The 19,665-nt window shown below is 38.3% G+C and overlaps 5 protein-coding genes across 5 annotated transcripts; all 5 read right to left on the bottom strand.

The window, feature by feature from the left end:
- Positions 1 to 1,312: 1,312 nt before the first annotated feature.
- Positions 1,313 to 3,037, bottom strand: MELLADRAFT_103332 (uncharacterized protein; the record flags this gene model as incomplete). The annotated part of the gene is made up of 3 exons (XM_007406050.1): positions 1,313 to 1,398; positions 1,506 to 1,533; positions 1,754 to 3,037. The coding sequence occupies 3 exons, from the start codon at positions 3,035 to 3,037 to the stop codon at positions 1,313 to 1,315; spliced, it is 1,398 nt and encodes a 465-aa protein (XP_007406112.1).
- A 1,502-nt stretch (positions 3,038 to 4,539) lies between these two features.
- Positions 4,540 to 6,204, bottom strand: MELLADRAFT_71017 (uncharacterized protein; the record flags this gene model as incomplete). Its single annotated transcript, XM_007406049.1, has 8 exons — positions 4,540 to 5,070; positions 5,155 to 5,225; positions 5,309 to 5,412; positions 5,485 to 5,567; positions 5,641 to 5,735; positions 5,802 to 5,924; positions 5,998 to 6,022; positions 6,094 to 6,204. 8 exons carry the CDS (start codon positions 6,155 to 6,157, stop codon positions 5,063 to 5,065), a joined length of 573 nt encoding a protein of 190 aa, XP_007406111.1.
- A 1,848-nt stretch (positions 6,205 to 8,052) lies between these two features.
- Positions 8,053 to 8,888, bottom strand: MELLADRAFT_103334 (uncharacterized protein; the record flags this gene model as incomplete). The annotated part of the gene is made up of 5 exons (XM_007406048.1): positions 8,053 to 8,208; positions 8,278 to 8,356; positions 8,436 to 8,479; positions 8,547 to 8,604; positions 8,677 to 8,888. 5 exons carry the CDS (start codon positions 8,886 to 8,888, stop codon positions 8,053 to 8,055), a joined length of 549 nt encoding a protein of 182 aa, XP_007406110.1.
- Positions 8,889 to 11,059: 2,171 nt separating this feature from the next.
- Positions 11,060 to 14,044, bottom strand: MELLADRAFT_51796 (uncharacterized protein; the record flags this gene model as incomplete). Its single annotated transcript, XM_007406047.1, has 6 exons — positions 11,060 to 11,210; positions 11,283 to 12,214; positions 12,290 to 12,477; positions 12,637 to 12,696; positions 13,619 to 13,622; positions 13,997 to 14,044. The coding sequence occupies 6 exons, from the start codon at positions 14,042 to 14,044 to the stop codon at positions 11,060 to 11,062; spliced, it is 1,383 nt and encodes a 460-aa protein (XP_007406109.1).
- Positions 14,045 to 17,369: 3,325 nt separating this feature from the next.
- On the bottom strand, positions 17,370 to 17,639 carry MELLADRAFT_93678 (uncharacterized protein; the record flags this gene model as incomplete). Its single annotated transcript, XM_007406046.1, has 1 exon — positions 17,370 to 17,639. The coding sequence occupies one exon, from the start codon at positions 17,637 to 17,639 to the stop codon at positions 17,370 to 17,372; it is 270 nt and encodes an 89-aa protein (XP_007406108.1).
- Between the last annotated feature and the right edge of the window lie 2,026 nt (positions 17,640 to 19,665).

A 19,665-nucleotide genomic window follows, 5' to 3' on the forward strand; every position in this document is an offset into this window, starting at 1 on the left:
CAAGCACTTGTACATACACATCTTGGTTCTTTACACACTCAACATCTAATTCTATATATGTCTCAAATCCAAAACTCTTCCAAATGCATTTCTATACTCACCACCAATATATTCTAATTTCCATAATTCTTTAGATAGTGTAGGGAAATCAGGAGGTCTAATGATCCTATCAAAACCTTTGAATCCCAGAGACAAGCTTGATGCATAGCCCTTTTTAGCACGAGCAAATATGATTGCACCTGGCATGTATGATGCCTCTGAGTTTGGTCTAAATTCCACTCTGGAAGACCAATCCCACTTTTGTGAAATCTTCACTTGTGGGATACAAAGTTAAAACTGGGATTTTTTTCCCAGTTTCCCAGTTTTCGTTTTTGGCTGTGTTTGGAACTTTCCCACGTTGTCCCAGTTTCCCAGTTTGCGTTTTTGGCGGTATTTGGGAAACTGGGAAACTGGGAAAAAACTCCCAGTTTTAACTTTGTATCCCCTAACTGTTTTTGCATCTGAATCATCTGATTTGTCTGTATCAATATCTGTTTTTTTAGACTGTTTCCCACTTTTCTTTTGGGTGAAATGAGGACTAGATCTAGATCTTTGAGATCTACTTTTCTTTTCATCATTTCTAGCATGCAGCAAGTTCCTTGCTGTTTGGTGCCATATCAATTTATTTGTGCGGCGGGAACCAGAAAGATGATACAGCTGTGTGCAAATGTGATCAAAAGATATGATTAGAAGAAGCCCAACCCATCAGTTATGGGGTCACATGTAAATCAACTTTCCCATTACACTTTGTTAATAATAAGTTACCAACATCAATTAACAAATTGATTCATGAAGAACAACTTTATTCCTGAGATCAATGATGGTTTACCTTTCTATATATCAAACTCCAAAAGATGTTTATATGAATAGTTTCAGAAGAATCACACTTGAATACTTCTAAATTACATCTAAATCTGTGTTGAGTTTCTTGAATCTAAAGTGCTTATAAAGCAACAAATACTCCAACCCCCCCATTTTTTGATTAAATGATTATAGACTCAAAAGTTAAAAACATGAGGAGGCTACCTGTTTAGCCGATGCCAGTGCCCTGTGAGATCACATGAGCCTTTTCTGCAGAGATTCTGGTGGCCTTGGAATATTCAATCTATGTAGATGATAACTGAAGATGTTTAGAAGTTTTGGGGGTTTCACTCCCAGTGGTTGTAACTTGTAGCTCAGACTGAGACCACTCCAAGTGCTCAAGTCACCAAGATGGATCTTGTTTTTCTTTTCAAGATAACTTGATCTTCCCAAATTTGAAGTTACTACTTTCCTAATGAGTATCACAGCATGCTCTAGTGTGATATGCCTCAGTTTTAGCAGGTCTCTTCACTCCAAGAGGTGCCAGGTATATATCATCTACAACACGTAAAAAATGCAACTCAATTCATCTGTGCTTCAGAGAAAACCTGCAAGGTATGCTTGGGTTATAAAAAGTGCTTCATGAGAAAATTTCAGTCACCTACAAAATTGACCACTCTTGATAAGCAAAAGCTATAAAGAATAATAAATTAATGATTTATATACAACAAAGTGTAGGATGCCTGTTGACTTGGTGAAATCGAATCCTGATCCGATCCACAATACAATGATTTTGAATAAATTATGATAATGATAGATTTTGTTGCTACTTCCAAAATTCGACAAAGTCAAGCAAATACTTCAGTCAGTTAGATGCCTTCATGAATCTATGATATAATCAGAAATGAAATACCATGATATCCTTGATCGAAAATTCTTGAGCTTCCGGCGCTCTAAGTACTTTAACCCCATATGATTCACGCCAGGCAGAATAACTTTGATCAATCCGATCATTGGGTTGAAGGCCTGTGATGACCAAAAGCTTCAAGTTACTTAGTGTTTCAAACTCGTAAGGAAGATTATCATCTATTGCCCAATGTGTAAGTCTTGCAGTAATCTTATCGAGTATTAAGATTTCTATAGACTTTAACATAGGTCTTTGCCAAAACCTTCGAAGGATTGGTTTGCTAGATCGGATTCTTAGTACTTGAAGTTCTGGACAATTATCACAATGACCTGCCGAGGTATATGATTTGAGTATTGCGTCAGCACTTGAGGTGTCGGTGACATCGAGACCCTTGAATGATGGATTCATAAATACCAAAGATTTGGAAACTCTATCGAGAGGATGATTGGGTTTAAACGTAACATAGTATTTTTGAGAATTTGTCCGATGTGGTGTACATGAGAGTAGGGTTTCGAGACAAGTGTATTCGACCATAAAATTACAATCACTTGAGACTAACTTTCTCAACTTTGAATGATCTCGTTTGGAGGTTAGTTCGGAAGATGAACTAGGAACATGATCAATCTCCACTTCATTCAAGCCAATAGAACTAAGCATCTTAAACAGTTCCCAAATCTTGCCAGAAAACAAAAGTTGTTTATTTGATGATAGATCCTTAGGTGAGATGCATAGTCGTTTGACGAATTTGAGTTGATTAATGTTCTTGGGAGACTCGAAGAATTGAAGAGTCTCCGTGAGCATTTCAATGTTAGAGATCGTTAAAGATTCCAGTACACGTCGCTGTAGTAAAGCCGCGAATTGTCTGCAAACCAGCCTCATGGTTCGTAAAACTTGAGTATAGGTGAATGTGTCTTGGGAAGAAGTTGTGTCCGATAAGGAAAAGTCCAATACTTGTGAGATAAGTTCGCAAGGTAGATCGAGTAAATTCTTCGCAGGAACTGGTAATCTGCTCAAAGATTTGCTTTGAAGAATCCTCGATGACCTCTTGACATGGTTGATAGGGATTATTTTACAGTTGTCACGCCCTTGGGATAAAGCAACAGATTGATAGGCAAGAAGTTTGGACAGAGATTTGTCACACTCGTCTTCCCACCTTTCTTCACACGAATGAATTTGAGAACTGATTACGCGAGAGAAGGAGCTAGAGTCCAAGGAGGGTACGTGGTGATTTAGAAGAGTTGCCAGGGTTGAAAGGCGATTCCAAAGCTTTCTTTCCCGCTTCTTGATCATCTGAAATATGGATATTTGGTAGATCTTCAAAAGTCTGAACTACCCCTTCATAAGTCCAAGTAGCAAACTCGAAGAAATCAGTGGACAGTCACCAATTTATCGTGTAGAGCAGTGATGTCCTTACCAGACGGGGGCAGGGACGAGAAGTTTTCTGAACAACTAATAATATCAATTCTCCCGGTTTTCTCTTAAGGTGGTTCAGTCAAGCCAATCAAATATAAATGTGGAGGGGATGATAAAGAGTTTTTTGGGTAAGAGATTATCAAAGATCAATGATGATAGGTCATTGTGATTGGTGATTGCATCTCGGAGAAATCTACTGTCACGCTCAAGTCACCCCGATCGGCAACATTTCTCAAAGATGAAGTAAACCACACCTTCTTAAACATGGCAAGACATGCGAGAGTTAGGGGTAAAGACGATCTATAAGGTCTATAACGCGACAAGATAGCACTTGCGGAAAAAAACTCCAAGATCCTAGACGCGAACCGGGTCAATGACGCGTTTGATGGCACGCACGCATATACCTCATACTGGTTTTGTACATTCTAAAACGATACACCAAAGAAAACTAATTCAAGGTAAGGTGATGTTGAGCTTCATCCTCGCCATGAGGTCATTCAAAAATCAGTTATATCGACTCTTTCTAATCGATTTGCAAGAAGCTGAACTCTCCTGTTGCAATAATTCTAACCTTGTCTTTGGTCGATCAAGCGTGTCAAGGGGTTAGGTCATCTTAAGGCCACGTCCGATCTCCTACATTATCATATCGCTTGAAACACTCTACATGCCGTCCCCCAAGATAATTACCGTTGATTAGCTGTTATTGCTAAAGGGACGCATATAACTTGCTTCAAGTGCTTGAAATTAAGTCCAACCGGAGAACCCGTCCAGCTCTTGTGACCGATTTGCCCCGGAGCTCAAACCAAAAATGCGCGGATATTGATTAGCATAAATTGAAGTCCGGTTGAATCCGTTATAATGCAACTCTCATTTCCACTTGTTTAAACTCTCCATGAAATCCTATCTATCGGACTTGAGATTTCTCGTCATCAAGAGGATGAGACTGGTTTGGGTTCGTTCAAAACACTTGAGGATTGCTAGAGACCCTTGTCGGACCAATCTGCCTGGTCCTCGAGAGACTGAACATCTTGAAGTACCTACCTGTAGGTACCTCACCTTCCCACAAAACACACCAAACAAACAGCCTTTGATGGAAGAGGAGGTTTAATAAGCAATGCAACTCTTGTTCACGTTTTATCTCTTCGCCCTGTACCTCAGCAACCAATGAAATAAAAGAATCTCCAAAATATTGTGGCTTGGTGAACTTTTCAGCATTTCAACTACATCCCACAATGCTGTTACCATAATTCTCTCATTTCAACACTCTTTGATTATTGTTCGAATGCTCGAACATCAGGCTCATGCTCAACAAACTAGCTACTACAGTGAGAACCAGCTGGCTTTGGCTATAATACGAGGTCCATTTCACATCAATTTCAACAAGGACAGCGAATGATCTTTGTTGCACATGTTCTTCAATTCATTTATCCTACACGCAGAAATCCATACCAACTTACCTACACACACGCGCGCGCACAAAGGAATGGGGGAATCAGAAAAGTGAAATACAAAGAAAAAAAGAAGAACAAAGAATCCACTGGGGTTTTCAAAAAAAACAAAACAAAGCAAACAGTGGGAACAAGACGAGATAGAAGACGAGATCAAGATAGTAAAATATCCATATCCACCATGTTTAACAGTACACGATTACTAAATGAATTGAGGACCAAAGGGGCAAAAGATGTTGAAGGATGACTAGTAAGGCAATTGAGCTGTTTCAAGATTTGGTAGACCTTGCTCGAAAGACTTGCCCAATATAACATATTTTTTAATGATTTCGTCTCGGTAGGATATCCAGTGCCTGATTGATTTCGACTCGGAATCAAAAAGTCGAAAGAACAAACCATGTCGCGGTGTATTCATGACATCCTACATAAACCCCAATCGCTCAGATGAAGTTGCTCAAACGACTAAAAACCGACATGAAGAGATAATTAGATCCTTTTCTGAGTAAATCTCATCATGGCGGTGCAATTCAGGAAATATGAACTTACGCCCGTCATAAAGCGATAAGGCCTGAACAATTGTCGGATCCTGTTTACTTCCTTCCTTGAATTCCTCGTACCTGGTGATCATAGATATGTCCAAAGCAAATGAGTTATTTGAGCATTCACTTGTTAGATCAGATGGAGATGATAAAAGACTAACGTGAGTTTATGATCTCGATTGTGATCCATCATTCGGAAGATTTTATCGACTCGCTTCTCCGGCGTATCCTCATCTGCAGGTAATTTGACCATTTGTCCTGTCATCTAAAAATTGCCCGATAACCCAAAATCAGAACTCTTGTTCGCTAAATGCAAAAGATGTCATAGTGAGTTTACTTTGTAGATTGACCGAACGATTTGCAGCATCTCTTCGTAACTAATGTAACCATCACCATCAATATCGTATAGCTGAAAGGCCCCTGTGTATCGAAGAGAAACTCCGGTTAAAATCCAGCATGAGGTGAAAACAATCAACATCTTTCTTTGACTAACATTTCAGCTTTTCATCTAATTGACCACGTGAAGTGACTGAGAGAGCACAAATGAATTCTTTGAAATCGATTGTTCCATTCTTATTTTCATCAAATCTAAAGGAAAACAGTAAGATCAATCAACGTTTTACCCCAGTTCAAAAGTACGTCTGTCATACGTACACATTGAAAACAAAATCAGCAAATTGTCCTGGATCACCAAATGGAAAGAATTGCTTATAAATCCTGGCAAATTCTTGTTTGTCTAGTACACCACTTGGGCAATCCTTGAGAAATCCTTTGTACCTATGAATTGATGCAAATTTGAACACGATTAGTGTTGATCTAGGACCAATACCGGAAGTGAATAGAATGGTACCATTGTTGTAGTTCTTTTTTATCGACTAGTTTCGAGATGATGTGTTAGTAAAGAATTGGTTTATCCTAGTTTGATAGTTTTGAAAGTTTGTCTTACAATATGTACTCTTTTGAAGTTCGAGAAGTTGGTCAGGTGATAACTTTGATTGAGATTTACCCATTTTTACTAAAGTGAAGAAGATCGATGAAGGGAATAGTAAGTTAATGAATTGATTTATGAATTGGTAAAGTGTGATGTGCTTTTTATAATTAGAAGGCGGTGTATGCAGTCCTCGATCTTATTGGTATCCGGGATCCGACTGTTTCAGTCACAGTCCTTCAGTCGGTGTCAGTCCTCCAAGTTGTTAAAAGTACTTTTTACACAGCATCTTGTCATCCGATGTTTTTATAAAAGGAAACTTCAACCCCATCTTCAGCAGGACAATCCATCGAATAATCATCCCAATCAAAGTTGATGATGTGTCAAATTCTACATGATGCTGCGTAAAATAACGCTCTGAGCTACATTTTATGATTTGAATTGTCTCTCTTATTTGATTCTCATCTCTTCTGGTTTACCGCGTTATCGAATGACATCACTCTGTCATTTAAATTTCAGACCACCACACACCCCAAAATAATGCCTTCAAAGTCAAAGATATCTTGATAATCTCGAAAGACTTGGGCGTATTCAATCCAGCTTACAACAAAGAAACTCATTCATTCTAATCATTTCTTACCCTGTGATTGCCACCGCTTTGTGTATTTAAACATGAGTTACAATATTCCAACTTCCCATGGGATATCTTTCAAGTATGATGTGGATTTTGGAGAAGAGAGACCTATACTCCAGAGTGGTGTAGGTTATGCATTTGACTTGTGCTGCTTACCTTCCTTGAATTTGGGGTGTTATTTGCTGTTATTTTGCCAGAGTAGGCTGCCACACTACAGACTCAGTGATATTCAAATCAGCACTGACACTCCCTCCACGCTTCTCAATTGGTGCGATGACGTCACAGTCTGCCGCAGTCCTTGAGGCTCCTTGAGGTGCTTTGAAGCCTATGTAGGACTTCATCCTATATATGTACCAAGTTTTACTAGGATTGATTAGCTTAAAAGGTGGATTCGAGTTTGTATCTAGGATTCAGGGTGACCTTTCTAGCCAAATCTAGAATGCCCTTCCATGCTACCGGTCATGCCAATGTGCTAGCGCTAGCTAATATGGATAAGGTTATATATGTTGATTTGTGCTCAATTTCTGATTGTGTCTTTGGTTTTGATGACAGTTCTCGTATATTATTGGGCTCCTCAAACGATCACGTGCTATGATGCCAACCAAATTATCAGAACAAAACTCTATATTCCTTCACTTCCCAGTCCTGACTGTCAGAGAAAACTTTCAATCAAACCGAAGAGGGCGCCCGAGGAGTTTGTTGTGATGGTCAAATGAGATAAACTCTCAGAGTCTCAGGCAAACTGCATACCAAGAAGACTGGTGTGATTGAAAGGCAGTTTGGGATGGATGAAGCCAACAGCTCAAACGGTAAGGTAGCATGGTGTTATTTTTCATAGGTGTCTTTCCGCATCTTCTTCAAAAGACATATGCACGGGGATTTATGTTTTGCGTTTACCCTACTAGCTTAGTAGCATGAATTATCCTTTGAGTCGTCTTCACTGGACTCTCTTCGGAATCCTTTGAAAAGACGGGATGAAAAGAGACTGATAAAAACGTATTGGAGAATCAAGATTCACCATAAGCATGATTAATCCGAAGTGGAGGCTAAGAACAGTCAAGATTGATCAATTTGATCAATGGTGAACAGCATCGCTACATCTCAAATTGTTATAAGGTCATCAATTAGCCAATGTAATGCTCTTAAATTTGTCAACCTGTCCAAAAAGAAGTCATAGGGAAACCAAAGAATGCATTGTCTGTGTCAATTGATATCAAGAAAACACAAGTAACAAAGCCACAAATGTCGCGTCTCCTTCACAATGACAATACTACAGAGGAAGTGAAATCAGAACTCAAAGGGATTTCAAGAGAAGAGATATTGCCACATGTGATCTCAATTTACTATGCAGCCAATGGTAAGTCTTTCAAGAAGGCTGAGACCTCAGGAGAACAAGTAGTAACCTGTTCACCAGTAGGACAAGTGGGGTCTCCAACAGCACAAATACCTGCGGTGAGATATAAATTACTGTCGACGGTCTCGGGGAAGTCTTTCGAACGCTGTAGGACAAAGTTGTGAAAAATTCAGTCAAAAAGATCCCGCCGTGCAGAGCAAAGATATGGGCTTACCGGTTTCACTTGACGAGTAACTTGACAAGATTCGTCGAAATACATGGAGAAGGAATACCTAAGTTCGGTGGAGGACGTTCTGTAAAATGCCATATGTTGGGTCAATGACCCCCTTATATATATCAGGCTATATGAGGCGGCGGAAGTTGAGTGCGTACACTTGGACTGCCTGTGGCTGGCCGATGCTGGCCCTCGTCATTAACTAAGAAATCCAGCGAGTCGGTCAGTGGCAGTGTGATATATGGCATATGAGGGGATTTTTTACTTACGGCACAAGACTTGTAATTAGCGCACGGCAACTTGTGCGATGCCATGTAAGTTGCAACCCTGATGAGTGGATAAAAGGCAAGATTTTGGATTAGATCAAATTGAAAACATGGAGGATTCTCAAGAACTGACTTTTTGCAATCCTGCAAATTGACAACTTTCTTGTCCAAACCACTTTGACATGTCATCAAGTTTGGCGGGGATGTGGCGTGTCTATAGACCGATCCGATCGTGACCGGTGCAAGAGCATCCGCCTGGCGAGCTTCCAAGTGTTGGTAGCCTTGAGGTGTTGCCATGACGTATAAACATTGAAGAAGAGCACCGATAAGAATGAATGAGTTCATATTGAAGATTTGAGTAAGTAACTGAAATTCAAGATTGAATGGACGAGATAGGATTGTCTTGTGGATACAAGTCTGGCTGGTGAAAGAAAACGGAGAGGAACTTGAAGTGAATATAAAAGTATGACGATGGTGCAAACGTTGTCGTAAACGAAGGTTTTCTTATATAAACAACTCTAGGAGTCACTTCATCTTCCAGAGAAGCGCAAAATTCTTGCCATTTTGAATGCCTCGCCGAAGGTTTCACAAAAAGCAAAACCCTGACGACTACAAAAGCTCAGTTAAGCTCGCTCCGTATCTGCGGTGGTACAACCATTTCATCGACTGAGCCTGCCACATACAACATTCTGACACTGGGAACCGGGGATCTCCTATAGACCCTGCTTAGAAAGACCCCATGTTTCTGGCGTTTCCGTTCTTGTCACATGGGTTTTCTAGTTTTTTTTATAAGAAAAGTCGTAAATTTTCATCAATCGGCTGAGAAACATGTGTTGTTGTAAAAAGACTTGATGAATTCATTCATTGTGAAAAAAGACCCTCAAAAATGGTATTTTTGAACGTCTGAAGGAATCGAATCTCTGAACAAATTTCATTGCCAAAAACCAGTCAAAGATTTGGTTTTTCATTGTCGGACAGATTTTCTCAAATGTCTTACACCTTGAGTTGTGATCCTTCTACTGATTTCTGCATGTAAATTAAGGACCCTCTGTGCAAACAAAAGTTTCATAAGCAAAGTCATGTGCTTAATTATCAATACGCCATCAGTTGGTTCATTCACGGGATCTTGTCTTGTCAATGTTAAATCTTTGCATTATTGTCAGAGTAGACAATAGGCGGCCAGCTGCCCCACAACGCATCAGGAATACTTTAATGGATTGTCCTACGCTTATGCTGAAACAGGCTACATAAAGCTTTTCCCAAATCAAGGACTTGCAAGGAATAGAATCTGTATGAATTGCTTTGCACTCAATATCCCCCTATAACATATTAATCTCATTGCACCAAAACCTATTGATCTTTGTAACTATCCACAGTCCACGTCACAAACACCTCATATCACAGGAATCCATCCTCCACATTGTCCCCTGCAATGGTGAAAGCGTGGGTGAGGTGTGAAGGTGATGGCAAGTGGTGATGTGGCCTTCCAATGAGCATGATCAACTGAGACTTGATGAAGATGGCAAGGGAAGCAATGTCATACGGACAGCTGTTGGACCTGCAGTATGGGGTTGACTACAACATTAGCAATTGTATCTGAATTTGGCAACAGGCCAAAGTTGTATCATTGAACCACAGCCAATCTTGCTTCATTATCAAGTAGATATTAGGCAGCCAGCTACCAACCCATATATGAAGCACCAGTCAATGGTGTGCACGTCAACCAAGTGCTCCCATCATCTTGTCATTGATACTACATTCCCTCACAACTTGGAAACAGTTCTTTGCCAAACTAAAGCCTGGGGCAATTGTCATGTAAGTTGCTTCAAGGTTTGTTGTTTTGCTTCTACATAATTTGAGTGTTGATCCTCTACCCCATATCATTCTTAGTAGGTACTCTTGAAAGTTGATCAAGAGCTCCTCTGGAAATCCAAAAGGCCATGATTGATGGTTTCTAAAAAAATTGTTGCTTCTTGGCTACCACAAATCGTGGATTTCATTCATGTGAAGAACTGGTATTCACTCTGTAAAAAGGTTTTCCAGAAAGCAATCCCTGGTGCTTGATATGTGGTAGATGATAGGATACACTTTGTCAATACTGGTAAAAGCTGAAAATGTTTAAAACTGATTTACTTTGTTGATCAGGATAGAATCAAACAGAATGTAATTTGTTTTATCATTGCAAAAATGGCATTGAACTGATGACTGTACATTTATGCTTTGTTAATTTACATAGAGTGATGTAAGATATCTGTGTAATGTCCACTGTTTTGATGGTCAACCTAGCTTGCATATTTTTCTGGAATCACAATACTGTAAATATTACACCAAAGGGTTTTGTCTGTCAAATAGCTTATCAGACCCACCTCTATATATGTTCAAGGAGAGACCAGATCTCACATCAATTAACGGGTATATTGCTTTACAAAGCACACATCTTTATTACACAAAAGAGAAGGCCATCACTCGCCTACAAACTTTATAATATCAATACAAAATTACCCAAAATATATCATTTAAAATCCAAATTGAAGTTGTGCCCTAGAAAAGACGGGTGGTTTCCAACATAATTGACTAGGTTGAATTCTTCTTCTTTTCTTCTTTTGATTTCGTTCGTGTCTTTCAATGATTGCATCTGATAAACAAATCACATGTTGTTTATCGTGACTAAAGAAATCGAGTCATTTATAATCAGATCATGATTTCAATAAGGATCAAATCTAATTGAATTGGACTTACTATTTTAACATGTGTAAAGTTTGACAAACATGCATCACATCCCCATGAACAATAGCCGTCTTTTGAGCGATTTCATCAATACTCACATCTTCATTTTTACTAACACATTCTAAGATAAATCCTACAATGATTTCTTCCCAATAAGCTCGATAACTTAAAAGACCTAAATCACTCAAAGGTTTTTCCGGTGAACCAAGTTTACCTTCTTTTTTACTAAGTTCATAACTAAATTCGATTAATAATTTCCCAAACCCATGACGTTGATATTGAGGTAAAGTTAAGATACAAGCTACATTATAATTTTCAGCTGATTCTTTTTCTTTTGAAAAATATCCAATCATATGTAATCCATTCGAATCACGTAAACACATCACATAATACATAAATGGATCTACATCATAATAAAGTGTTTTATGATCTAAGAAACATTTACTTAAGAGTGATAAATTCCTACACCAAGTCTTTTGTCTTCTACCATCAATTTCAAAAAAATGAATATCATCTGATCTATAAATCTCATTACCAGGTGGATGTAATAAATTACATTTCATTCGATGTCGATGGATTTGTGATTCGTTTCCAAAGAATGATAAACAGAATTCACAGATATATAAAATCGGTATATGTGCAAATTCGATGGGATAAGGTGAAAAATACCAGGCTTCGACTTCATGTTTTCCCATTTGAATTCGATCTAAATTTTTAACTCTTGAGATTTCATGATGTGATTGGGTCATACTACCTGATGTTCTTAATTTTTCAATTTCATCTTCTTTCGAAAAGGTGGTCTGTTCTTGATCTCCTTCTAATTCATCTTCATCTTCATCTTCGTCTTCATCACTCACGGCACTTTCTGAATCAATCACCATAGGTTGACTTGAATCATCATCTAGATGTTGTTCTTCAAGACTCTCTTGTCGTTTCTTTTGTTGCTGTTTAGTAAGCTTTTGAGCATTCTTGAGTGCAACCTTTCGTAATTTTCCAGAATTGACTACATCACGTTTGACTGTCGATTTACGTGATTGTTTACCAGTAGTAGGTGTTGAAGGTGTTGATGAAGTGGACGGAGTGGGTGTGATGATAGGCCATTCGATGGGTTGATCTAAATGAACTCGAGATCCGATGACCCATTCGTCTAAACGCTTATTATATCCTACCCAATGTAAACTAAAAGTCCGAGAACAATCATCAGTTTCTGTTCAAAGTACCTTGAATATGAAATCGAAGAAAAGGAGAAAGTCTAAACTCAACTAAAATTCTATTTTATCTTCTTCCTTATCTTCTTTTCCTACATTTTCTTTATCATCAGTAGGTTTTGAGAACCTTGATTTTCTAACTAATTTAGGTCTTATACCTAGAACTTCAGCTTTACGAGGTTCAGTTTCATCCAGACGTTGTGCCAAAACTTTACAACCTGTGATGATAGCCGAATGAAGTACTGAGTTGGGAGGACTGATGAGAGGTGTTTGTTGTTGTTTTTGATCGACTGATAAGTTAGAATGAGGTGCCATTTAGTGTGTTCATCAGTTCTTCAGACCATTCACACCAAAGGGGTTTGAGATTGGATGTACCGAGGAGTGAGACTGGGTACCCGACGTAGGACCGAGACGAGTTTGAGGGTGGTTCAAGAACCTAACCCTAAGTGGGAAATGCTGAGGTAAAAATTTAAACGTGGTCCTCATCGAAATCAAAATTACCACATCAGCAGTGCCAGCCACATACTTACTCAACACCTCGATCGAATTCACCATCGACTCAACAACATTCTCAAACCAACACTTTTTGATTAAATAAACATCAATTCAATACTCAACATATGTCTTCATTCTTCAGGACCGTAGGGTCAGATTCAGACTCCGATTCATCTAGTGATGAAGAACTTCTTTCAGCCTCTGGTTCCGATTCAGGATTAGAAGGTAAAAAGAAAGCAGCAGCACCTTTGAAGAATCGTTTTTTGAAAGGAGGTTCAGATAGTGATGATTCAGACTCAGATTCAGATGATATGGAAGATTCGGATTCAGATGATGATAAACCTAAAACTGCAGTACCTGGAAAAGCAAATAAGTTTTTGGTCGGTGCTGAGAGTGATACTGATAGTGATTCAGAAGATGAAAGTCGTAGGATTGTTAAGAGTGCTAAAAGTAAAAGACAAGATGAGATCGAAGCTAGTGTGAAGATTATGGAGAATGGTACCAAGATTAACGATTGGGTTGTCATCAGTGCTGGTAAGCGAACTAACTTTTCTTCACCTCATTTCTAATCTGATCAACATTCTGACTGATCAATCGATCGCACATCTTCATTTGTTCTTTTTCTTTAGAATTCGATAAGCTCACGCGTCTTGTAACACGTCAATCCAATGTATCTGAACCATTACCTGTTCCTTACATCAAAGTTATCTTGAGCTTGGAAGAAGGACAAACGGTTACCAATGCCAATGCGGCCACTAAAAAGAAAATGAATGCTACTAATGCGAAAGCATTCAATACTATGAAACAGAAGATTAAGAAAGCTATCAGGGAGAATGAAGCGATCTTTGAAAAATATAAAGAGGTTCATTTTTTCCCCAGGTTTCACTCGTATCAATTTCACACATCTTCATATCGCTGATCCATTTCCTTTTTTCTTTTCTCATAGGACCCTGAAGCGTTTGAAAAGGAAGCTGCCCAATTAGCTGCTCCCGTTATCGAAAAGAAAATCAAGAAGACTGGTACGGGTGCCGCTGGTGAGGCAGCAGAGGGTGATGACGACGATTTCACCATTGTTGGAAAGGGTGGCAAATCTTTTTCATTCTCTCCTGATTCGATCTTTAAAACTCTTCAAGCTGTCTTGGAAGCTCGTGGAAAGAAGAACACCGATCGACAAGAACAATTGATGATCCTAGAGAAACTTTTAAACATCTCTACTACTACTTACCAACGAATTCGAATCTTATTAGCTTTGGTCTCTAGTCAATTTGATTATAATCCTTCTACCGTTAGTCATATGCCAAGTGAGAATTGGAAATCAGCTCGTAATCGATTAGATGAGTTGATCATTCTCCTTACTGCTGAGCCTCAATATGTTGTAAAAGAAGAAACTGAAGATTACGATGATCAAGAAGAACGTGCACCACTTGAAGATGGGCCTAAGAAATTAGAAGTACGAGGAAGTATTAGTAGTTTACTTGATCGATTGGATGATGAGTTCACCAAAAGTTTACAAAATATCGATCCTCATACAAGTGAATATATTGAACGACTTAAAGACGAAAAGGAAATCTATGCTACCATCGTTCGGGCTCAAAGTTACTTTGAAAGTATTGCGTTGGTGGATGCTAGTGCAAAAGCAGTGATGCGACGACTAGAACATGTCTATTGTAAAGTAAGTTCTTTCAATCTTTGCATCCAATGATCTTGTAGCTCGACTAACTCCAATCATATTTGTTGTAGCCTGATGCGGTAGTTCAAGCTCTAGAACTAGCCGCACCCGATCTACCATCTAAGATCATTACTTTACCTCGACCCTCGACAACAAACGCATCGGCTTATTCATCCTCAAGTCTAGTTCATTTACTCTGCGTTTATCTTTACAAGACTGAGGTCTCACTCCTACGAACCCGAGCCATGCTTTGCCATATTTATAACTACGCCTTACACGATGAATATTACACCGCGCGTGATATGCTATTGATGTCACATTTGCAGGAGACCGTCAATGGGGCTGATGTAGGCACTCAAATCATGTTCAACCGAACGGTGGTTCAACTCGGTCTATCTGCTTTCAGGAACGGTTTGATCAAAGAAAGTCAATCGACATTACAAGACATCTTTGCTTCACAACGAGTCAAAGAATTATTGGCTCAAGGAGTACAAGCTCAAAGATATTCACAATTGACACCAGAACAAGAAAAGATTGAAAGACAACGACAATTACCATTTCATATGCATATCAATTTAGAATTATTAGAATGTGCATATTTAGTTTCATCAATGTTACTTGAAATTCCTAATTTAGCACAAGCTGGTAATGATCCTGATTTAAGAAAACGTCAAATCTCACGTACGTTTAGAAGAATGTTTGATTATGCTGAAAGACAAGTGTTTACTGGTCCACCTGAAAATAAACGGGATCATATTATGCAAGCTTCTAAAGCTTTGCAGACTGGTGATTGGCCTAAATGTGTGGAATTAATCAATGGAATCAAGATTTGGTCTCTTATGCCAAATCAAGAAGCATTGAAAGCCATGATGACTAGGTCAGTGATTTTTTCTGAAAGATAACTTGATCTATTTTTTTCGAAGCGATCAAAACTGATGAAGATTTTTTTCGATCAGGAAAATTCAAGAAGAAGCCTTGAGGACATATCTCTTTACCTATTCAGCATACTACTCATCAATCTCATTAGAATACCTTGCCACAAGTTTCCAACTATCAGAATCGACTGTAACTTCAATCGTTTCAAAGATGTTATGGAATGAAGAATTAGTAGGAGCAAGTTTAGATCAAATTAGTAAAGTTGTCATCTTATCAAAACAAGAATTAACTAAATTACAACAATTAACGATTGGATTGATTGAAAAAGTCAATGGAATGGCTGAAACTAACGAAAGGTATTTAGAATCTAAAGTTGGGGGAGTGAATGGTGGTGGTGGTGGTGAAAGAGAAAGAGGTGGGGATGGTCAGAGAGGTGGGGATAGGAAAGATGGAGATGGTCAACGTGGTCCTAGACGTGGTGGTGGTGTGAAAAGTAGGTTTCTTTTTTTTTCTTTCATGCCTGTTTGCTTCTTCTTTAGTTTTGTCTTGTTTTATTGATTGTTTTGTTTTGTTTTATGATTTTTAGATTTCCGAGGTGGTAGAGGTAGAGGAACATTTGCTGGACCTATTGGGGGTAGAGCAGCTGCAACAACTGGAGGTGGAAATGTTAGAAGGTCTTGACCCTTTTTATACAAAAACAAAACGAAAATCTCTTCTATTCACTATGCTTTTTCAATTTCAATTTATATTTTTCAGAACGAAAAAAAATCAAGAATAGGTTTTTGTTTTTGAACCTTACTTGAATTTTGTGTGTGTGTGTGTTTGCTTCTTTGTTTGTTTCTTTAATGGATACTTTTTTTATTTAATAAGTATACCAATTCTTAAAAGAAGAAAAGAAACTTGAGTTTTGTATTGAGTTTAGAACATGATTTTCTAATCATTTTCATGTTTTTTAAACTCTTTTAAACTCTGTTCATATATCTAGAGATGGGTTTTCTTTTTTTTAAAAAAAGTATCAGAGGAAATGGTATGGGTACATAGATGATTATGGGGTTTGAATTTGATTCATACTAGTTTTGGTTTTGGAAATTACAAGATCTTGATGATCTGTACAGAATAAAGAATTGAACTGATCTATGTGTGATCATTTCATGTGAACAAATATACCAGTGAAGTTTTCTCAAGAATTGTCCTTTTGGAAAAGTCTTTGCCATAGTAGACCTTAATTTGAAGTGTATGACAATTCAACTTCTGTTGTAGACCCACTCCAGGGCCAAAACAAATGGAAAAAACATTGAATTGGGTGATCAAAGTTTATATGTGGTGAAATTCATCACAGTTTTTTCATCTATCACCATCAGATTATGAAAACATTTTAGTAAGGATTGATCAGGAATTTCAAATCTTTCCTAAATCTAAGGTCATTAAGTATAAGAGAATCAACATAAAGGAAATTTGTCAATCTTACCTAGAGATCTCAAAGACACCATTTCAAACCAATGATAGGATCTACAAGTTGTATGTACATTGGTACAAACAAATAATGATGTATAGGCAGGGTCGTCTTTAAGTAACCCAGTTGAGTACCTTTTTATTGACAATTGTAAGGCACATGTGCTATGGAAAAAGACACATGAGAGGAGGAGAGGAGGAGTTTACCCACTCAATTTTGATAAGTTCCACTTAGTCTCTACTAATTGATACATGCATGCAGAAATTCAAAGGCGTTCCTGGGTGTCAATTGGGTTGGTTTTTGGTGCCCAAGGCAAGAATCCTAACTCAGGTCAAAGCAAAAAAAAGTGTTGGATGTCATATGTCTTTGGTTGAGTAAAGCTAGGCTGATTGGTTTTGTTATGCCAATGGCAACAGTGACCAACAATATCCACTACTACATCTTTCTTCAGGAACCCTCCAGTCTGCTACTATTTGACAGAGAAATTTGACAGCTTTGGCATTGTGCCCATTCACATGGAAGATTGGAGCATCAATAGATTTAGCAATTTCAGAAGGGTATGTAGTTGGACAAACTTGACAAGGGTCATTACTGAAACCAAATTGATTGTTTTTTACTAAATGTACTGTTCCACTAGTTTCAAAATTAGGAAGATTGTGAAATCCCATTGAAATGTGACTTATATCTTATTCATTAGTTTGTTATTCAAGGAAACCAAGCACTAATCAAGATGTTCAGGCCCTGTGCATTGAGAAAAGTGTCAAAAAACAGTGTGGTGCAACCAGCTTTGAGCAACAAGCGCAGAGGTATTGGGGAAATTCCCATAGCCAATCATAATCATCACAGGTTTTGATACAGATACCATTGTCAGATTATGGCATAATTACAATCTGTACTGTATCTACTTTCCCCAGTAACACAAAGTTGTACAGCAGTATTATAATGCCAAACAGGCCACTATGGTCCAGTGCGGGCTGTGCCAAACCGTACTGTTGACTGTAACCATCACACTGAGGTCCTAGTGTTTGCTGTGATGCTCAAGTTTGGTCTTTAGACTACACAACTAATCACATACTCAAGGATCCTCTCAATAGGATTTCAAGTATAATGTGATTCTGGTGTTGTGATGTGTTAGAAGATGGGGGATGAATCAAGGGAAGGGGGGTTATCTATTCATGGGTCAACCGTCAACTTGTGGTTGGTGCACAATTCTTGTCTCATTGCTTGTCAACTTGTGGTTGACACTTGGGTTGGGTTTGTTATGTATTTACATGGCTCTTGACACTGAGCCTTGTGGTGTAATTTATGGCTTTATACAATTACAGTATTCAAAGTTGTGTATAGTCTTTTGTATATACTCCTCTTTTTACCCACCAAAAACAACTATACACAAACTATACACAACTTTGAGTACCGTAAATAAAAACTCATCGAGTTTTTCAAAAACTCGTTGAGCTCTTTCTCTTTTAGAATTACTGGGCCAGGTTTCCAAAAAAAACTCACTGACTTTTTGAAAAACCCAGCAGCTTTTTGACAAAAATCGGTCACTTTCCAAAAAAACTCGAGGTTTTTTATTCGAAAACTCGAGGTTTTTTTTTCTTCAAAGTCATCAATTATGCAAAGGGCTGTATATACTCCTCTTTTTACCCACCAAAAACAACTATACACAAACTATACACAACTTTGAGTACCATAAATATTGTAGTATTACATGTGGTACTGTTAGCCTGTGGTCCTGTAATCATGGCTCAGGACTGACAATGAGTATGTAAGCAACAGAAAATTTCCCAGAGAACCAGAAGGTTTGTCATTCATCACTGTCACTTTCAGGCTGTGGGATGGTGAAGCACTGTTGATGAAGATTTGGACCATTTTTTCCTCTGATGGATCATATCAAAGAGAAGGCTCCTGTCTACTCAAAGGACTTTGGTTTGGGTGTTGAAGCAGAGTGACTGTTGATGCCTTCATCAATTGAATGCTGGGATCTTGCAAGCAATACAACCACCTGGAATGAGCTTGACAGGGAGGCTAGCTAAGCTCCAATCCAGCTTGTGCAACTCACAAAAAAGAGAAGAACAAATCATTTGAGTGTCAAGTGGTTTTATGCTCAGAAGATCACAAGTAAGTATTAAAGATCATGATCCTCCTTGGTCACTTCCTCATTTCAAAACCTGGGTCACCTTCACCAAGGGTGCCACTATATTATACTGGTTTAGGTATAGTTGAGTATAGTATGGTTTAAGCTAAACTATTATGGTTCAAGCTAAACTATACTATACTGGGTATAGTATAGTTACAACTATACTTTACCCAACTATACTCAGTATAGTATCATTTCATCAACTATATCTCAAGAAGGATTATACATGTTTTTGATCAAATTGTGCAACTATACTGCACAGTATAGGTATAGTATGGTATATCTGAGTATAGTTCATCTATACTATACCAAGTATAGTTCAAGTTAGTATAGTAGGACTCTATACTATACCACATATAGTGAAGTATATTATAGTATAGTATAGTGACATCCTTCCCTTCACCTGTGCATGGCACACTGGTGGCATGGCAGGCACGTCTCTGTGAATTTCATGAATCCTTGCCATTACTATACACTGCCAGCATTAAAGAGGTTCCCAGATGGGAATATGGGTCATAGGAGTCAGACAGCCTTTGTGACTACATATATCACAA

The sequence above is a fragment of the Melampsora larici-populina genome (assembly GCF_000204055.1).
Source record: "Melampsora larici-populina 98AG31 unplaced genomic scaffold MELLAscaffold_5, whole genome shotgun sequence".
NCBI classification, from domain to species: Eukaryota; Fungi; Basidiomycota; class Pucciniomycetes; order Pucciniales; family Melampsoraceae; genus Melampsora; species Melampsora laricis-populina.